General features: G+C 40.7%; 2 protein-coding genes across 2 annotated transcripts; one reads left to right on the top strand and one right to left on the bottom strand.

Moving 5' to 3' along the window:
* Positions 1-1858: 1858 nt before the first annotated feature.
* Positions 1859-14551, top strand: gtf2a1l (general transcription factor IIA, 1-like; the record flags this gene model as incomplete). The annotated part of the gene is made up of 9 exons (XM_084076139.1): positions 1859-1879; positions 2344-2445; positions 5790-5907; positions 7919-7974; positions 9009-9102; positions 9231-9748; positions 13362-13580; positions 14257-14346; positions 14444-14551. The coding sequence occupies 9 exons, from the start codon at positions 1859-1861 to the stop codon at positions 14549-14551; spliced, it is 1326 nt and encodes a 441-aa protein (XP_083932265.1).
* LOC311058051 (E3 ubiquitin-protein ligase TRIM39-like) lies at positions 10651-12340 on the bottom strand. The gene has a single exon (XM_084075350.1). It carries the CDS (start codon positions 12157-12159, stop codon positions 10750-10752), a length of 1410 nt encoding a protein of 469 aa, XP_083931476.1. The 5' UTR covers positions 12160-12340; the 3' UTR covers positions 10651-10749.
* Positions 14552-21690: the final 7139 nt, after the last annotated feature.

The raw sequence follows: 21690 nt of genomic DNA, 5'->3' as shown, positions 1-21690 counted from the left end.
CACTGAGCAGTGTGGTTAAAGGAGCTTGTACTAGTTCACCCATAAAATGACTTATTTTCTATCAATTACACACCCCATGAAGCCTTGAATTCATGGAGATTCTTTTGTTTTTGTCACATTCCTAAGCCAATAATTTGATGACCGGCGGTGTCTCTGGTGGGACTCGGATAAGTAATTTTTTGGGTGAATTTAGTCTTAGCCTATGTTTGTTTTAAAGAATCCTTGACATGCAAAGAAAAGAGCAGCGCACGCACATACACATATGAACTCTATCTACAAGCTCACAACGCGTTGCGATGCGAAGTGTTGTGTATTTTCAAAATATTGCTATTTTCAAAAATATTGATTTAAATAAATATTTAAAATATTTATTTAAATAAATTTGACATAATGATAACTTGTGAAACAGGACATTCTGCAAAATGAGTACTTTTCCTTTTGGTACTTAAAGTATAATTTTGATGACAATACTTTTGTACTTTTACTCTACTAAAGTTTGATTACCAGACTTTTTTACTTGTAACAGAGTGTTTCTACGTTCTACGTTCCACCACTGACAGCAGGTGCACTAGCCCAAGGGTTCCCAAACTTTTCAGTCCGTGCCCCCCCAAAATAATCATATTTGATGACAAGCACTTGGTAGGCATTACATTTAGTTTGACTCGGTTCCACAGATAAATGTGGTGAAAATACCTTAAAATAATCTTGTGATCGTGAACTTGTAGATAGGCTATTTTCACAATGTTTGCCTCTTTCTTACGTAATATTTGACAATTTGACCAATTTATTAAAAAGGTCAAAAAGCAATTGTAACTTTAGAAATGTGCAGATACCCTGTATGTTGGTTTGTTTACTGTTGAGTGAGAAAACAATGTTGCACATGAAAGGTAGGGTAAGTGATATTTTTTTGATAAAAAGGTTAAAGTAGTATATTCTGATAGTAATCATTGCTACAGAGCGTTTGTTCGGTCACAGGGGTCTCTCCAGCTCTTTAGTAAACACAATATAGTACATTTTCAGGTAGGTGACGAAATTTAAGCCAATCAGGAGAGAGCACTAAAAATGCATTTTCTGTTTAATAAAGAGCTGGAGAGACATGGGAGACTCCTTTTACTGAACAAACACTCTATAGCATTGGTTCTCAAAGTGGGGTCCGGGGACCCCTAGGGGTCCTTGAGGGAGTTCCAGGGGGTCCCCAGCTAAATGATAGATTAGGAACCAAATGGACCCTTATGGGTCTGTAACTCTGAGAGTGTACAAATGGAACCAAATGGACCCTAACGGGTCCATTTGGTTCCATTTGTACATCTCTCAGAGTTAAATTAACATAGATTTTACAATATAAATTGGGGTCCAAGAGATAGAAATGTCATTAAATGGGGGTCCGTAGCCCTAATGCATGTCAAACTGGGGGTCCTTGAAATTTAAATGGTTGAGAATCACTGCTAGAGCTGTAAAAAACCTTCTCTTATGGGGGTCCCTGGCATATCTTTTCAAATAGGGGGTCCGCGGGCTAATAAGTGTCAATTTGGGGGTCCTTGACATGAAAAAGTTTGCTCACTGCTCTATAGCAATGAGTCAGAATATAGAGCTATTTAACACTAATAAATAGCACTAATAAATAGCTCCAAACAGTGGGTCCCGACCCACTGTTTGGGAACCACTGCAACCAGCCTCCCAGGCCACTTCGATTGTGACGTCATTTCCGGGCACCCCGCTGTGTCATTGTGCTAATGGCTGGCTAATGGCTGACACCTGTGTAACACAAACAAACGTGTTGCATGAATGAACTGTCAGTGTCTGCAGTGTTTTCCATGAACATTTACCTTATAGTTTCTTCTCTGAATACTCTTGAGTAATGTTGACAAACACAACAGTGGTAAGCAGAGCTTATATGTTTTACTAGAACACACGTTTATCTTTGAGTTGTTTAGTCGGTTTCCACGTTCCACATCCAACCTGGTTGTTTGTTTTACTCATTTGTAATTTCCACTGGTGGAAAAAGCACTCGCATGTTTTAGTTAAGTAAAAGTATCAATACTGCAATGTAGAAATACTCTGTTACAAGTTAAAGTCTGGAATTAAACATTTACTTGAGTAAAAGTAAAAAAGTTTTGGTATCAAAATGTACTTAAAGTAGAAAGTACTCGTTATGCAGAGTGTCCCATTTCACAAGCTTTCAAATTAATGAAATGTAAACAAACCTTTTGAAAATAGCAGATCTACAAGGTCATTGCAACACATTGTGAGCTTGTAGATTGGCTATTTTAAAATGGCCGAAATGTACGTAGGACTGAAGTGGTTGTAATGAATGTTTTGATAATACTGAATCTTTGTGAACAGTCCAAACTCTACCTGTCCATCATTGATGATGTGATTGAGAGTATGAGGGAGCTGTACTCTGAAGAGGAACTGGAGGGTCGAGTCCTGGACAACCTGAGACATGTGAGTTGATTGATTGAATACTTATAGTCAGGGGATATTAGCAGAATATTTTCCAATCTTGGAATAAATTCCTTACCAAAAAAAAGTCTTCACCAATGTGTTTGTAAAGGTGTCTAGTAACACATCTCACAAAGACTGAAATTCAGTATCCCTAGGATAATTTTTGACAGCTCCTTAAAGTTGGGGTACCCACCATAACCTTGGTTTTAAAAAAAAAATCCAAATTGAATTCTGTTTTAAGTAGCATGTGAGGGGTCAAACTAGGGTGTTTTTATGATTCTGAATCCATTGCAATCATTTGTTTTGCACCAAAACCACTCCTTGGGCTAAAAACGGCCATAGCCATGTATACTTTTTGTGTAAAAAGCCCATTGAGATTGGGCTGTTTTTAGCCCAAGGAGTGGTTTTGGTGCAAAACAAATGATTGCAATGGATTCAGAATCATAAAAACACCCTAGTTTGACACCTCACATGCTACTTAAAACAGAATTAAATGTTTATTTTATTTTGGGATTTTTTTTTAACCAAGGTTATGGTGGGTACCCCAACTTTAAGGAGCTGTCAAAAATTCTCCTAGGGATACTGAATTTCAGTCTTTGTGAGATGTGTTACTAGACACCTTTGCAAACACATTGGTGAAGATTTTTTTTGGTAAGGAATTTATTCCAAGACTTTTTTAATATCCCCTGACTATTAAGAACAGGGGTGATGCAACTTTAATGATGCAGAGGGCCTATATATCCACACTCACTCCAGAGGGCCACATTGCATATACTGTCAGGCCATTCTATGTCACACTAAAGTAGGAAAAATAGCCGATCTACAAGCTCAAAACGCGTCGTGCTGCGACGCGTTTTGAGCTTGTAGATCTGCTATTTTTGAAATTGGAATTCTGGATCTGCTATTTTTGAATTTCAATTCTGTTTTTCTTTTGTTGCTATTTTTTTTATTAGAATCCTGAAAAGTATACATATCATAAAGTTATACTTATGTTAACTTTATGAACTTAAATATAAATACATTGGACATAAAAAAGACAATAGAATTTTAATACTAGCCATTAAGCTACTAATATAGACTGAAGTAATTAAAGTGGGTCATGTTTACATGTTTGGAATTGTAGCAGCTGAAATCAATGATATATCAGTATTCTGATATTAACCTGCAGGCCGCATTAAGTGAAGGTGGGGGCTGCATGTGGCCGCCAGCTGCCCATGTATGCTTTAGAAGTTTGCAGAAAAAAAGCACATGAAAGTACAGTTTAAATACAAGGTCAACTAAATAGGATTAAAAAGCCCAAGAAAGCCAATGGCTTGTTTCAAATGGGGTCTTTTTGTACTCAATTCATAGTGGATTGATGCACAATATTTGTTTTAACCCAGTGGTTTTCAAAATGTTTCATGCCAAGGACCCCTAATTTGATATACGTTTGGCTGCGGACCCCCGTCTGAAAATGTTTTGTGCCAGGGAGGGACCCCCAGAAGCAAAGATTTCAGTTAAAAATGTTAGCTTTAAAAAAAAAAATATATATATATATATATATATATATATGTATTCAAAAGATATGCACACATTTTCAAGATTGTTCAAAAAATATCAGATCTACAAGCTCATAGCGCAGAACTCGGTGCCGCGCTATGAGCTTGTAGATCTGCTATTTTTGAATAGCCAAAGTATAAAATATAAATATTTGTTTTGCACCAATATGATGCCGATGCTGTCCCGGTTTTAATGCATATAACATAACATGTCTGGTCAAGTTCACCAACAGAAATTACAATATTGTGCACCCAACGTGTTGATTAAAGGTAGGGTAAGTGATATTTTTGGGTTAAAACAAAAAGTATTTTGTTAAAAGGTTAAAGCACTATATTCTCATAGTAATCATTGCTATAGAGTGTTTGTTCAGTAACAGGAGTCTCCCTGTCTCTCTAGCTCTTAAATAAACAGAAAATACATTTTTCGGTAGGTGTCAAAATCTCAGCCAATCAGGAGAAAGTATCAATTTTTAAGCTTAATTTTTATAGTGTTCCAGTTCCAATTCCTTCTGCTCATTTCTTAGTGTCATCACTTCCTATTTCACTTGTTTAATCTATATCCTGACTGAGTTCTCTATCCTGATTGGATGAAATTGGAAATGAAACTGAAACGAAAATGCATTTTCTGTTTAATAAAGAGCTGGAGACACATGGGAGACTCCTGTTAATGAACAAACACTCTATACCAATGAGTACTATCAGAATATAGAGCTATTTAACACTTATTTTAACCAAAGAAAATCACGTTGTTTTAAAGGTGATGTGTATGTGAAATTAAGTGACGGGAACAAAAAATGAGCAGACAAAATTGGAACTATCCTGAACACTGTCTACAACAGTGGTTCTCAACCAGTGGTCCGGGGACCACCAGTGGTCCTTGAGGGGGTTCCAGGGGGTCCCCAGATAAATTAATAGTTAGGAACCAAATTGAACCTTCTGTGTCTGTAACTCTCTGAGAGTGCACAAATAGAACCAAATGGACGGGTCCATTTGGTTCCATTTGTGCACTCTCAGAGTTACATGAACACTGATGATGATACAACTGTGTAGATTGGCACCCCCAAGAAATCAAAATGGTTGAGTCACTGGCATATTTTTTGAAATGGGGGTCCCTGGGCTAATATGTGTCAAATGTGGGGGTCCTTGACGCAAAAAAGGTTGAAAACCACTGGTCTACAACATTTAAGCTGATAAATGGGTTATCTCTCTCCTGATTGGATTAAATTGGTGACCCGCCTGAAAATGTAGCTTACTTTTTGTTTGAGCTGGAGAGACTGTTACTGAACAAACAATAATTCACTTTTTAACAACCGTTTTGGTTTTAACCCCCAAAAAATATCACTTCAAGTACTTAAGTGCTACGAAGTGTTACTTTGGAGCACTTTTCTTTTTACTCTGTCATTTGTTCACTAGGGTTCATGCCTTTACTTCTACTTTGTTTTATTATTTTACCTTCTTTTCTTTCTTTGTTTTTGTCGCATTCCTAAGCCAATAATTGGTCATCAAATTATTGGCTTAGGAATGCGACAAACACAAAAAAATATCCATGAATTCAAGTCTCCGTGGGGTGACTAATCAATAGAAAAGTAATTTTGGGGGTGAACTATCCTTTAATGTTCATCCTTCCCTCCCCATAACAAAGCGGGGGCAGAGGCATGGCGGGCCGATGCTAGCCCCCCAGCAGCACCGAACTGGCCTACTCGGGCCAGCGGGCGTTCATGCCATTTACTGTGATCTTGCACTTAAAATGCTCTGGATTAGAGTGTCTGTCGAATGCCTACAGTACATTGTTTTATTTTCTTACAGCTCTGGGAGTCAAAGATGATGCAGTCCAAAGCAATGCATGACCCGAGGCAAGACAACCCCTCCAACTTTGTGCTGCAGCTTCCATCCGGCTACAGTCAGTCTGCTGCAGATCACACAGGTATACACTATCTCAATTTAAAACCACCCTAAAGATAATTTAATCTGTCACATTTACACAAGGACAGGGGTCCTCGACGTTTTCAGGCTAAGGACCCCTTAGCTGAGAGAGAGAGATGAAGCAGCGACCCCCCCCACTACATATTGTATAAAATTGTGTTGCAGATTAAACATTTTCATAGATAGCTTCATAGACTTTGACAGTACTGTCATCAGTGTGTGTTGGATTCATGTGTATTTTCAGACATTTAACCACTTGAACCGTCAATACTTGGTCTGCTCTTTTTTTTCCCCTACACCACACCTCTTTGCCAAAAATAGCCGATCTACAAGCTCGCAACGCCTCGCAGCGCGAGGCGTTGTGAGCTTGTAGATCTGCTATTTTTGGCTAATGTTCCACTCAGAATAGGGACGCTAGGGTTCAAGTGGTTAATGTAAAAAAAACATGATCCTATCACAAAGATTTGACGAACCCCCTGCGGTAGCTTTGAGGACCCCCTAGGGGTCCCGGACCCCCTGTTGAAGACCCCTGCACTAGGATATTAGGTCATGAACACTCATGCAGGTGTTGTCAGTTACTCTGGCTGATTTATACCTCTACTCAGGGCTGTGGGGGGGGCGTGCACACACTAGGTTTGGTTGACAGCTCCCTCACACCCAGGCAGTGGTGTGTTCTACCGTGTTAACGCTATATAAGTAGTGTGACCTGCAGAACATTTTCGTAGCCATCCAGAAACCGTCCGACGAGGAAGCGTATCTGAGGAGGTGCTGGGGGCAGCAAGAATGTCAGTTCAAATAGCCTTTTGCATGTGATAATGTGGCGTCTGAGGTAAAGGCTTATGAGTGACTATTGTCTTGAGGCGATAAAAATAACCCTGGCCATTGGAGTTTTGAAGTAATTCACACATTAACTACTTAACAATAGAGCGGTTATTTCATTCGGCGACGACAGCGTGTGCATACATACAGTACGCTCGCTTGTGCACGTGCTGTGCGTGTGGGAGGGAATAATTATAGTATGCCCTAGAACACACCGCTGCTCACACCATCTTAACCACTGACCCCAGGGTTTCATACTACTGTAGGTATGCTCGTATATATCCCTATGCTCCAAATCTCTTTGCCGAAAATAGCCAATCTACAAGCTCACAACACATATTTACAGCAAATATTTGCACCCAGAATAGGGACGTGTGTTCGAGTGGTTAAGGGCTGGAGATTTTCGTGACATCATAAAATTGTTAGCTTAATCCTTGCTAGAGTTGTGATCAGCATGAGTATCTGAACACACCTGTATCAGTGTTCAGAGCCTTTAAAAAGCATACGTGGTGTCCAAATTCAGGGCCTGTGTCCTTCGAAGGATGCGCCTTTCTTGCCTTCAAAGGACACAGTTAGTGCTCCACAGCATCGTATGCAATTAAAGGACGACTTCACCGATTTTCAACCTATCTTCATATAATAGGTCCTCACTAATACTCATGATAAAATGGTACAATTTTTTTCTACTTGGTCTGTGTCTCAGAGGAGGGCTGTGGACAGTTCGGAGTCCCGTCTACCAGTGACATCATCAATGGGGAATCCAAGCTAATAGAAACAGCAGGTTTTCTATTCCTGGAAAGTTGCAATGCAATAAAAGAAGCCATTGTTCTCGTGTTAATAAAAATCGAAATAAAACATCTGGAATCTTGTTGGAAAAAAAAATCATGCCTAACGATGATGTCACTGGTAGTCAGACGGGTTTCTGGACTGTCCACAGCCCTCCTATGAAACACAGACCAAGTAGAACAAATTGGTACCATTTTATCATGAGTATTAGTGAGGACCAATTATATGAAGATAGGTTGAAAGATAGGTGAAGTCGTCCTTTAAGGACGAGTGAGTGAGGATGGCAAAAATGGTAAAAAAAAATGGACAGGAGTGTCTTTTGTTAAATGTTTGTTAAAAGTGTGTCCATCCATCCTAATCTAACCAAACTAAAGTGTTAAATGCTGTCTTCCGATCTGTATCCCCAGCTTCAGCACCAGTTGTGATTCCCGCCGGTCAACATATCCGCAGTTATCCCGTCAAGGCAAGTTGCAAAACCATCTGATGACGTTGACACCTGGTGCTTAAACCTCATCTAGCCAGCATGCTTTTATATTGTCGGGTAATGATGTCAGGTCAAGTAATGATGTCATAGACCAATTAATTGTTTACTAACATTGAGACTGGATGCGCAGGTGATTGTTTCACGCAATCAATTTCCAACCTGTTGTTTCGGGGTGCGCTAGTTTCAGCACACCCCAACCCCCTCTTGTGTGTTGGCTAGTGTGGCACGTCCTGGCGAGACCTGATAGAATGGGTTTCATTTAGCGCATACTGGTTGCACGCATACTGGTTCTTATCAGTGTGACGTCGTCTGTTAAGGGGTCTATACCTGTACAGCTCACGGCCCTGAACAAAGGTGAACCAGGGTGGCGACTATATTCAGTTTGCAACATCGTAACATTTTCCACACCCAATGAGGTTGTTTGCGTTTCACTGACTGAACTTGCGTGAGTATTTTAAGTTGCTACCAGAAAAGTGAAGAGGAGGAAGAAACAAAAGGATAGTGGTAAGTGGTAAGTGAAACGGATGACTGAGAGTAAATAATACTACTGTAAGCTAATAAACTGTCAATTAGGTTAATTTTACATGGAAAGATGTTTTATTTTTATTAACCTCAAATTGATATGTTAAGACGATTCACAGAATCTAGGCTAAAACTAAATATTAGCTGGATGCATGGTATTGATGATGCTTCTGAAACCCTAGATACGTTTCTTTAAGCTACACTCAGCTGTACCTTTCATATCCTACCTGGGATTCAAACCAGGTCCCTCCACAAGCGCTAAAGTTTCTACCACTGAGCCAATAGATCCTGTCTGATTACACACACACACACACACACACACACACACACACACACACACACACACACACACACACACACACACACACACACACACACACACACACACACGGTCTATAGCTAAAGATATGTATATTTGCATGTTTACACATAAACATATATTTTACATGTATGTTTATTCTTTTTAATCTTAACATCATTTTAAACTGCAGAGCAACTCTACAACCCTTGCTACCTTCTCTCTTCCTGCTGGCCTGAACTGTCCGGTGCAAATACCAGCCGGAGTTACTCTGCAAACGGCCTCTGGTAAGGCAAAGTGATGCAGTGATAAATCTAAATATATACAGTACAGTTCCCCCCCTCCCCCCACCTTTTTGTTGACGTGTGATAATATGCTGAATTTTCCTTTTTATAAAACCCTTTGTTTCTCTAAGGTCAACTTTACAAGGTTAATGTTCCAGTGGTAGTTACCCAGGCCCCAGCAGGACAGCAACCCTTCACCCAACCCCCAGTGAAAGTAACTCAGTGGAAGCAGCCCTCTGGCCCTCAGTCGGCCAAAGGCCCGCTTGTGGTTAAAATGATGCAGTCTCAAGAAGTGCAGAAGACCTCCGTTCCGATTAATTCTACACCCCAGTTGTCAGCGCAAGCCACCTTTTCATCCCAGCAGCCACAAAGTGCCGTTGCCAGAGGGCCCCGGCCCCAAATGCTCCCGTCCGTGCAGGCAGCTGTCCCCTTGGAAGGCAACGAGCCCCGTCCACAGCCTCTGACCATGGGTATGGCCTCATCCTCGGCCAACGACTTGGTCGATTTTGACGTCAAGACAGGAGAGGCTTTGGAGCCTGTAGCGCAGTTCATGGCCAGTGAGATTGAGATCCCACAAGAAGTGATAACAAGTGGCGATGAAGATGAGGCCAGAACAGCAGGAAATGCGGTCCCTCCGAACACCAATGAGGTAATTTAGAGGATTGTGTCTTTAAAAATAGGGATACAAAAGCTAAATGTTAAGGCACAGGACTTTTTAATGCTTTTTTTTGCCAAATGATTCACATTGGGTCACACAAGGATTAAAAAAAAAAAGTCATATGTTCAAGACTCATGCCAACAGCACAACATGCACCCACTGGCCACTTTTAGGTACGCCTGTCCAAATACATGCTAACGAAATGAGAGTATGTTTTGCACCCTGTCCGTCCGTCCGTGTAACCGTGTGTCTGTCCTTCTGTCTGCGAGCAGCTAATCTCCGCCACTGTTGGCCCGATTGCAGCAAAACTGTGCACACACACACCTGAATTTTTCAGGTCATAGTGCCACCATGAGGCCGATTCTTTTCCATATTTCATCCTGATTGGCTAAGATCGGCTTCCAAGTTTGCAGGATTGGTTCATTTTGAACAAAATGCCTCAATTCATGAACATGAATTTTGTTTTGTTTAATTGAGTAAAAGTAGCAATACCAAAGTGTAAAGAATATTATTACAAGTAAAAGTCTTGCATTCACAACCTCACAATTGTCAAAGTACAAAAGTATTGGCATCAACATTAAAGTAGCAAAAGAAATATACTCATTATGCTGAATTCAAAACCATATGTCATTCTATTTGATTATAACCATTGATCATAAACTGTTTAAGCCCTATTTAATGCTCAGGCTATTCACAAATAACAGATCTACTAGCATCATGATGCTTGCCGATCTACAAGCATCATGATGCTTGTAGATCGGCTAAGTATAAATTGATCATAGACAATTGATAATAGACAATAGTCAATCATTATCTAAACAATTGATTCATAACAACATGACATGTTGATGACATCACATGAAGTGATGTCATTTTTTAAGTGTGGTTTAAAAATGTTTTTGATGTTCTTGACCACAACAGAATCGCATAGATTCTATGAAAATGAGTAATATTATACTCTTTCATCATCATCATCATCATATCTAACTATGTTATTCCACAGTTACACTGACCTTCCCTGGTAACATCTTCAGGGTACATGCATGACTAGTGCTAATGGCTGGAAAGAGTGTTTCAGTGAAAGTGTGTGTGAAGGTGTGTATGTGTGTGTTAGTATCAAGATCAGAGAATGACAGCTTTCCTTCATTCCAGTCCAGCTGGACTCTGATCCTCTGAGGTTTCTGCTTCAGTGAGAGATCAGTGTATGACCCTTCGGAGCGTGCTGCGTATTTACCTTTATAGCACGCTATTCTCCATACTTGACCCACTTTGTCTCCCTTCCTCTGGTGAGACTCTGGTAACACGCCCAGTACCCAGCCTGTATTGTCTCCAACCTCAACAGCCCAGCTGTGAGTCCCTGAGTTAAAGCCCTCAGAACCCAGGGCAAAGGGCCAGTGGTCAAACCTCTCTGGGTTGTCAGGAAGCTGCTGTCTTTCTCCATGTTTCATACTGGTCAGATCATCAGACAGGGTGTATACTGGATGGGCAGTGTTGGGGTCCAGAACAACAGGAGTGTAGGAGATAATGTCCTTCATCTTGTCCCAGACTCTGAAGGTCAGGTTGTTCAGGTGTTTATTCACGTCTATCAGAGGTCCTGAGACCGGCTGTGGGTCCTGCAGTGTGAACTGGACTCTTTCCATTGTGGTCTTGTAGTTCTGTAGGAATGAGATGTGTTCAGCTCTCATCTCCTCCTCTATGGCTCTGATTGTGTTTGAAAGGGTTGATATGTCTCTGTTCAGACCCTCAATCTTCTCCTTCATCATCTGTCTCTTCTGCTGTTCTTCATCCCTCAGTGCAGTGATGCTGGTCTCCTCTTCCTCTTTTAGAAACTGATGAAGCTTCTTAAACTGTTCCTTAATCTGCCTCTCGGTGTGCCGGGCTTGGACCTTAAAGTGTTTTGCCGTTTGGTCACTTTTTCTTTTAACTTTATTAAATACCTCCAGTTTCTCCTGTAAAGGCTTCAGTGATTTCTGGACTTCCTCCTTGTGATCCAGAGCAGCTTCATCGATGGGTCTGAAACTGTGGTCGTTGTGTTTTTTAGAATCTCGACACACAACACACACTGGCTGTTTGCATTCCAGACAGAACAGTTTGAGTTTCTCAGCATGCAGACTGCAGAGATCCTCAGACCCTGATGAAGTTCTCTTACGTTTTGAAGCTCTCTGTCTCTCCTGTATGAAGGCCTCACACACGTTCTTCAGAGCCAGGTTACGGGGTGGATGACCTGTTGAATGTATTTCCTTACAAACTGGACATTCCTTTATTCTCTTCTCTCTCCACCATTCCTGCAGACAGACAATACAGAAGCTGTGGCTACATGACAGGAGAACAGGATCTTTAAAAATGTCATGACACACAGGACAGGAATAATCCTCTTCTGGAAGAGACGACGTGGAAGCCATTTAGTCTTTGAGTGAAGCTACAAACACTCTGCTCAATACAGGAAATCAGTCAGTCAGTCAGTCATAGTAACACTTCCTCCTCTAGAATGTTCCCTGAAGTTTACTTTCACTGTGAATCCTTATTCTTGTTAAACTACAAGTCTGTAGCTGTGGAAGTCGGTCCTCTCTCACTGGAAGTTGTGCGTTTGATCTTATTTGTCTTTCTGTGAGTGAGTGAGACGTTAATAACCTCTCCGTTTCCTGGTGTGTCAGATGACTCACAGAGGCAAGGGGCGTAGCCTTTGCAAGACCATGACACACACAGAGCCTATCTATATATACAATTTGAATCCTGCGCCATGTCGGTTGTCCGTATGCGACGCCAGTGTGACGTCATATGACATCACGGTCGTGACATCACGATGAGACACGCCAGTGTGACGTAATCTCACGACAGCATGACATCACATCCTACCTATAAATAGGTAGGATGCACCAGTTCGACGGCTTCCATCCTCAACACAACCCACGCCGACGACCCTTTACACAAATAAACTGCTAACTTCATCTCCTGCGATTTTTATCTTTTCACATTGTACACCACTGCACACTCCCCACAGGTCTGCCATACCAGGTCTGAGTAATCACAAAGTGGGTTTTGGTCATTGGAGAGGTGATGCACGTCACCTCTTTCTGAAGTGGGTACTTTCAAAGCCTGCCGTGGATTTAGGAGAGCACAAAACTCTCTCTCACACTGTGAGGTGCCTGTAAGGTGGCACTGCAAAGTGAACGACGCGTCACGCTAGACGTTCGGGCCGCATAGCGGCCCGAACGTCTAGTAATACACATACAGTATACTGTATGCTCCACACATATTGGAAGTGGCTGAATGAGATGTGTCAAAGTCAGGACAGTATTTTATTTCCCATACTTGTAGAGACGGGGAACAATAGAGGAAACAAAGGTATATATTGTTTTCTTCTTCATGGTCTCTGAGTGGACTTCCCTCCTTGGAACCCCCTTCTTACATCTGAGTTGCTGCCATGTAATTGACTGATTGCAGTTGGACAGGCGTACCTAATAAAATGGCTGAGTGTATGCATGTACAAGACTATTTAACAGCGTACAATCTTGAATCTCTATCATAGGGGTGACTTGCACAGATTTGAGCTTCATTGCATCGTAATAATTAACACATGCATGTTTCTCTTTTGTCTCCAAAGCGAGCGATGAACTACGTGTATGATCTGTCAGACATCATTCAGCTGGACGGTCCAGCGGACGACTCTGACATCGAGGAAGAGGGAGTTCCATTGGGAGAAAATGATTTTCTCCGCATGATCAATGCAGAGGCAATAAACGTTGATGAAAGCGGTGACGGTAGCAGTGTCTCCTCCAGCAGTGATGGAGCTGATGAGCTCGATGACTTTAAGGAGGAAGAGGTAAGGGATGAAGACAATTCTCACCACCGTGTCCCAAAGTAAACAATGTCCTCTTTGAGTGTTATTGAACAATCAGTAGATGGGGCTGTTGTATAAAATAACACTTTGCATACAGTATGTTGTTCCCACTAAAATGTACATGGAAGGAAATCCATCCATGGAGGAATACTACATGTAAAGAATTAGTGAAGAATCTCTGGCCTGTTCATTGTTGCCTGAAGCAGTGGTTCTCAAACCTTTTTTGTGCCGCGGACCCCCAAATTGATATGCATTTGGCTTCGGACCCGATCAGAAAATTGTTGTGCCAGGGACCCCCAAAAGAGAAGTTTTGGGGGTTAAAAAAAATCAAAATTATTCAACGTTTTCCAAACATTTTCAAATATTTTCAAAAATAGCAGATGTACAAGCGCTCACAGAGCATCACAAAGTGACGCGCTGTGAGCTTGTAGATCTACTATTTTTGAATAGCCAAAGTACAAATGGATAGAGTTTTTAAGATGATTGTAATGCTATGTTAACTACTTTTGCTGGGGACCCCCTGGAAACCCACCAAGGACCCCTGGGGGTCCCCGGACCCCACTTTGAGAACCAATGGCATACAGTACAGCATTAATATGGTGGTGAGGTTCAATCAACGGATTCTTATTTTACCCAAACAACCTTTTCTCTCCAACAGGATCCTTTGAATTCGGGAGATGATGTGCATGAGCAAGACATTCCTGATCTCTTTGACACAGACAATGTGATTGTTTGCCAGTATGACAAAGTAAGAACACCTTGGTTTGGTTTCCTGCAGGCCATAATGTTTCTTTACAAAGTGTATGTTGTTCATATTTATTAAAAACGTTCTTTTCAAATTACAGATTCACCGCAGTAAAAACCGCTGGAAGTTCCATTTTAAGGATGGCATCATGTGCTATGGAGGCCGGGACTATGTGTTCTCTAAAGCCGTCGGGGAGGCAGAGTGGTAATGACTTAGTCATTCATCTACTCAGATTATGTTGACAGAGAAAATACAGAAACGTTAAGGGTATTTGCTATTGTCGGTTCAAATCAACTGACATGTTTTTTGTGTTCATGCAAGAGAAACGTTTGGGTTTATATTTTTTTTACCTTCACTATTAGTGAAGGTTCGAGCCATTTGAGCTTTATGGCCAGTCAAATTTATTTGAAGGTATGGACATGACTTTGTTACATAAGTTACAATTATTTACTTGCAGATACCATTTAATTTGTCTCACTGAGGAAACACAGTCTGATCCAAAATCTTTTTTTCCCTCTGTCTCCTACAGTATGGTTGTTTTGCCTTGATGGTAAATAAAAATGCTGTTTTGATATCCATATGTCATCGTTTTTCATTATTCATACATAAATAGAAAAACATTTAAGCATTCAACAGTGTTGTTTCAATAGTCAAAGTTAATAATGACTCTTATGAACATTTCTACATTTAATTGGCTGCATGCTTTTGGATTCCACTTGCATTTAGATTGAGCATTTTTAGGGAATGTGTGACAAATTAACCCTTTGTACTTAATTGAGCAGAGTCCTCCTGGGCTTTATACAAGGTCTGCTCCGTTTTTTCCCTCCACTGAATCTCTTAATCGAAAACATAAGATGTAGAAGCGAAGCTCACATGTTGCAATGCACTGTGAGATTGTGAATCAGCTGTTTTTGCTGAATGTTCACCCCTAGAATGGGGATGCTATTGTTAATTATATTGTGAAACCAAATTTGTCAAAAAGTGAAAATGTCTGGCAGGTCATGAGGTCAGGTTCAGAGTTCATGCTGGACAAGGCTATGTTGATCCCATGTGTAGTACAATGAATTGACACAATTTCTTTAGTTTCTTTAGACATGGACACTTGGGGTGAACGGAACCAGATATGGTTGTACTTGCTATAGTAGAGGTTAATGAAAAATATTCAGCTCAAGTGTAAGGACATGATTCCTAAAAGTGTTTCATTGTCGGAGATTGCTTCTTGCCAAGCTACTCAACATTGTTCTTTCTCAGAGTTGACCAATATGCAGACATTGTTTGGACAAGACAAGAGCAGAATTCCTAGCAGAATATAAATGACAATTGTTTTTTCCCCTTTTTTTTTCTTGTGTTAGTCAGTTTTAGATCGGAAGTCCGTCTCCTCTGGCTAAAAACGGCTCCTCAGTTAACCATCCCAATAGCTCGCAGCAAGGTTCAGCAACCTTGTTTAAAGGTAAAGCTAAACATAATCTGTGTATTTCTAATGTGCTCCCTAAATCAAAACTTAGGATCATTCTCTGTCTATGTCTGTAACAGTTAATCAAATTTGTTTTATATATTTACTGGAACAAATTCATTTAAATGTGGCCAGTTATGAAGGAAGACAACTATTTCTGTTTTACCCTGCTTCTAGATAAAATTATACTTTTAGGCACATCATTAGACAGCAAGGAGATATTATGCTCCCCCTAATGTACTTGAGGCCTCTTCATGATGGCTTCAAAGTTTTTGTGATCTCAGGTAACACTTGGACGTGACTTGTAGCAATTTCTTCATTATGACCCACCCAACTGTTTAAGTAATATGAGTTATATGGCATTATCTTGATGATGCATATTGTGCCATGTCTGTTGCAGGATGAAACGTAGTTCAAAGTTAAATCATGCCTTTACAGTATAAAAATGGTCATTTGGATTTCCTTTGTGAATACAACAACAGTGGCATAGAAATTAAGCAAGTGAGGTTTGCGGGTGGATCAGGTGCAGGTGTTCGAAAGAAAACGTAAACGTGTTTTAGATGCCCCAATGGTTGATAGAACATGATGAAGTTCCCTCTCTAGTGGCCCAATGTCCAACAAAACACGACGTGTGATAAAGTGCCCTCTATGGTGCTCTCTCAGTAGAGAAAATGTGATGAATTGTCCTCTTGGGACAAAACTAAATTAAAATGGAGGGCGAGCAAGTGTCTGCATGGCATCTTGGGCATTCCCTTGCCTCAGATAACACATCTCCACTTGGTGGGCATGTCCTCAGTGCCACCACCGGTGTTCATCTCTGATCCAGCCCCGCTCGGGGGCTGTAGTTATTGTCGCTGTCGAGAGTGTGTTTATCGCTGTTGCAATATGGACAGTACCTTCTACTGTTAAAGCAGGGTTCTTCAACGTTTTCAGGCCAAGGACCCCCTAGCTGAGAGAGAGATGAAGCAGGGACCCCCCTACTCTAAATTGTATAAAATTGCGTTTCAGATAAAATATTTTTTTTTTTAACTTAGTCTGCTCTTTTTTCCCTCTACACCTATAGCTTCTTTGCCAAAAATAGCCGATCTACAAGCTCTCAACGCCTCGCGCTGCGAGGCGTTGAGAGCTTGTAGATCTGCTATTTTCGGCTAATGTTCCCCTCAGAAAAGGAATTCTAGAGTTCAAGTGGTTAATGTAAAAAAACTAAAACCTATCACACAAAGATTTGGCGGACCCCCTGTAGTAACTCGTGAGTTACTACAGCGGACCCCCTGTTGAAGACCCCTGGGTTGAAGCTTAAAGGCGAAGAAAAGTTTTATTGACATTCAATAGAGTAGCATCGCCCCCTAGTGTCTAGCATAATGATGTAATCACATCACACATTACTTTTTAGTTTGAAAGGAACTTAAGGTTGAATGGAATGCTACAATGCCAGGATACCTTTATTGAGTAATATATACAGTGTAATATACTTTGCATCCTTCATTTACTGAGGTAATCCCTTTATTTGAACAGTTAATTATTGCATTTTAGCATATTTAATTAAAAATACACTGAAATGCCTCTCCGATCCGAACACATTTTTGTGTCGGTGGATGTCAAACACTTCAAAACAAGATAACGGGAAATATATACTGTAAAATAGTGGTTAGTCAGAAACCTCGGTGTGTGTGTACTGTATGCTCCAGAGATGGCAAATCAATATCAGTGGCCTTGAAGTTTGCAATTAAAACATTTTCAAAGATTAAACTGCATTCTTCACAGACCTTGGTCTCATTTTGTAGTTAAGAAGAGCCTGATACGGGATGAAGGCCTAACATGCTTCGCGCTATGACGGTTATATGGTGAGATGAAAATGGACATTGTATTTAAAACCATTCAAACCGGGAACGCATCTGTCATTTTTAGATTTCTTTGGGCTATTCAAAAATAGCAGATATACAAGTTCATAGCACGGCACCGAGTGCCGCGCTATGAGCTTGTAGATCTGCTATTTTTTTGAAAAATCTTGGAAAATTGTGCGTCTTTCAATATATATATTTATATATAACTCAAATCTTTGCTTCTGGGGGTTCTAAAAATGTATACTAAATCCTAACAGTTTTTTTTTTTTTTTACGTATTTTGCCATAATTTCTCAAAAAAATTATGTATTTGGCCGTGGACCCCCATCTAAAAATATGTTGTTTAAGGGACCCCCAGAAGTTGTAACAGAGTAAAAAGAAAATCGCTTTAAAAATTATGTTTTCAAAGATTTGCACACATTTTCATGATTTTTCAAAAATAGCAGATCTACAAGTTCATAGCGCGGCACTTGTATACAGTGGGAAGATGTAGGAGTCAAATAACTCCAGCAGGTGGCAGTAGTGCAACACAATGGATGCAAGCTGCCCGTTAACATCCACAGAAGAAGATAGTGTTAGACTGCTTGTGCCTCAGCCACTTCCTGCTTCACCTTGTTTTACATGTTTGTGCTTCAGTAGTGTCAATGTTATCCTTCATTTTAATGATGTAATCTTATCTGTTTAGACTGTGTGTGTGTGTGTGTGTGTGTGTGTGTGTGTGTGTGTGTGTGTGTGTGTGTGTGTGTGTGTGTGTGTGTGTGTGTGTGTGTGTGTGTGTGTGTGTGTGTGTGTGTGAGAAATATTGTACTTTTACTTCACTACAATTATTTGAAAACATTAGTTATTAGTTACTTTGCAGATATCATTTTTGCATTACAAAACATACATTAACCATTTTAGCCCTATTCTATACCTAGGCTATTTGAAAATAGCAGATCTACAAGCTCACAACGCGTCGCATCGCGGCGCGTTGTGAGCTTGTAGATCGGCTATTTTCAAATATTTAGTACTTTTACTTTTGGTACTTTAAGTACATTTTGATGCCAATACTTTTTTACTTTTACTTAAGTAGATTTTGAATTCCGGACTTTCACTTGTAACAGAGTACTTCTACATTGCAGTATTGATACTTTTACTTAAGTAAAACATTTGAGTACTTTTCCCACCACTGAACATGTTAGACATCCTCCAGGTTAATTATGTACATGTTTATCTCTTTGTTAGACGTGTGTCTAGTTGGGTCATCCCTATGTTCCCCGGGTTCTATGTTCCCCCACTAAGGTTAGGGTTATAGGTTTAGGGTTAGGTAAGCGGGGAACATAGACACGCTCCCTGTCTAGGAGCTCAGAACTAGTGTTTACACACAGGTCTGGGGATATAATACTGTAGGCTTGCTTTTGTATTGTCACAGCACAAGTGTTTCTTTATGAATTAAATGAATATGAGTTCTCACCATGGTGTGTTTCTTCATGCAGGCGGTGCCATGACCGAGTGACAAACTGTTTGCACCAACAACCTGCCTGGCAACAACCATTCCCTGATGATCACCTGTTAACAGGGTACGTGTTCACTGTTATGATAAACATTGTGTCATTGAATGCCTTTTATTTACTGCTACTTGCGGTGATGTATTGTGCATGTTCGGCTGATGTGGAAGTAGTAGTCACAATGTGATTCTTGTTGCAACCAGACATCAGCAAAAACATCTATAGCAACAGGGTTTATAGGAGTACCAGTGGCGTGCACAGACATTTTGAGGGGCAGGTGCTCAAGTAAATTATACTTTTTTTTGTTTACTTGGTCTGCTCTTTTTTCCCTCTACACCTATATAGAGCCATATGAAATCCGTTTTATTTTTTTCCCAATTCCGTTTTATTTTTTCCCAAATTCTGTTTTTTCCATTTTAATATTTCTGAATTCTGTATTTTGCTTTTTATGCTCATTTTTACCATAAAAAAAAGTGTCTGGTAAGTGGAAATGAATAAATGTTCAAGATATAACAGTCCATACATGGCCCTTGTTGTGTTATACGCAAAAATGTTCCCAAAATAATTCGGTGACTTCGGTCTGAGCATGCGCAAAATGGCGTCGCGCATGTATTATTGTTTCTATCGTCTTTCTAAGACTATTTCTACGTGGATTTTACTGTTTATAAAGTAGGATGTGGCCATGCAAAATGGTGGTGTCCCGTGGATTTGTAAAAATTCGCGGTAAAAAAAAATATTTTACCGCGATTTTTTTTTTTTTTTCAAATTCTGCAATATTCCGTGTTTTATTCCAATTCCATTTTTATTGGTCATTTCCGCGATTCCGTCCGCGATTCCGTTAACACGGATTTCATATGGCTCTACACCTATACCTCTTTGCCAAAAATAGCCGATCTACAAGCCCACAACGCCTCGCAGCGCGAGGCGTTGTGGGCTTGTAGATCTGCTATTTTTGGCTAAAGTTCTCCTCAGAAAAGGGATGCTAGGTTTCGAGTGGTTATGGTAAAAAGAAAAACATATCACATAAAGATTTGGCCGACCCCCTGTAGTAATTCTGAGGACCCCCTAGGGGTCCTGGACCCCCTGTTGAAGACCCCTGCTGTAAACTGGGAAAAAAAAACTTTTTTCCCCTTTTTTTCAAAAGGGCACTTCTGGTCTTGAGGGCAAAGGGCAGGTGCTCTAGCACCACCTAGAGTCTATCTGTGCACGTCCCTGAGGAGTACTTTATGTTTATTGTACTTTTAGTTAATCACATAGAAGATCCTTTAACGTTAGAACCCATAACATTGTTCTCAGACATACTGAAATGCTGTGGTGTGCAATCACAAGCTATAAACACAGTCTGATGAGCAGTTGTATCTTCACCACCATGTTCTATTGTTATGAAGGAATGTGCATAGATAGACCAGTCTAGTCCCTATAGAAACCTCATTTGCACATGAAAGACTAGCCCTAGAATGTCTGTGATCTTACATACATTTCATGTATTCCAAATACACAGTCATAGGTCGCTCTAAGCAGCGCGTCGTGAGCAGCACGATCTACGCGACGTAAAACTGCTCTAAACTCCGTCTGTACTCACCAAATAATGAATTCCTAACGGTGCGTTTTAACAGCGGGCAACTCTGGGCGATGCCGGGCGATATCGCCCAAAAAGATAAAGAAAATCCATCTTTCATCGCCCCCCCGCCCACTTCGCCCGATCGCCGGCTCTCATAGACTTTCATTATATTTTGGGCGATGTTGCCCGGCATCGCCCGAGAGTTGCCCGCTGTTAAAACGCAGGGTCAGACTTGGAGTGAAAGTTCTGCCAGAAAACGTGTGTTTAGTCAAATATCTCCACTTTTCTACGAGCTGCACACGGACGACTTTCTGTACGGGCGAGGGGCCTTTGAGCCCACCCATTAGAACAGGGGTGGGCAACTTTGATGATTACTATACTGTCGGGTATTTTATCCGTTTTCGTAAATTAACGCCGTACTTCGCCATACTATGTCACACAAAAGTAGCAAACAACAGCCGATCTACAAGCTCAAAACACGTTGCGCTGCGACACACTTTGAGCTCGTAGATCTGCTATTTTTGAATTGGAATCCTGCTCTTTTTTTTGGGGCTATTTTTGAATTGGAATCCTGAAAAGTAACATTTTAATTTAATTTCAAATGCATTTAGTTATATTTATGTTAACTCGATGAACTTAAATACAAATACATTGGACATAAAAAAGACAACAGAATTGTAATACTAGTCATTAAGCTACAGTACTAATATAGACTGAAGTAATTAAAGTGGGTCATGTTTGCATGTTTGGAATTGTAAACGGCTGAAATCAATGATATGTCAGTATTCCGATATTAACCTGTGGGCCGCATTAAGCGAAGGTGGGGGCCGCATTTGGCCCCCGGGCCGCCAGTTGCCCATGTATGCATTAGAACACATGAATATAGGATAGTGACAGGCCTAGTCTCGACGTGTAGCTCACCAGTACCTTCCTTTTCACTGAGATGGCCCCCACCGGGCCCCTTGGTTTCCTCCCTCTGTGTGCACCCCTCCCTGGAGAGTCT

This window comes from Gymnoscopelus microlampas (genome assembly GCF_963454915.1).
Source record: "Gymnoscopelus microlampas genome assembly, chromosome: 13".
Taxonomy (NCBI): domain Eukaryota; kingdom Metazoa; phylum Chordata; class Actinopteri; order Myctophiformes; family Myctophidae; genus Gymnoscopelus; species Gymnoscopelus microlampas.
The sequence above is the reverse complement of the archived record's forward strand: the minus strand, read 5'-3'. Positions and strand labels throughout refer to the sequence as shown.

Excerpts from the sequence above, each read along its gene's own strand:
- LOC311058051 (XM_084075350.1), bottom strand. The coding sequence starts at position 12,159 with ATGGCTTCCACGTCGTCTCTTCCAGAAGAGGATTATTCCTGTCCTGTG.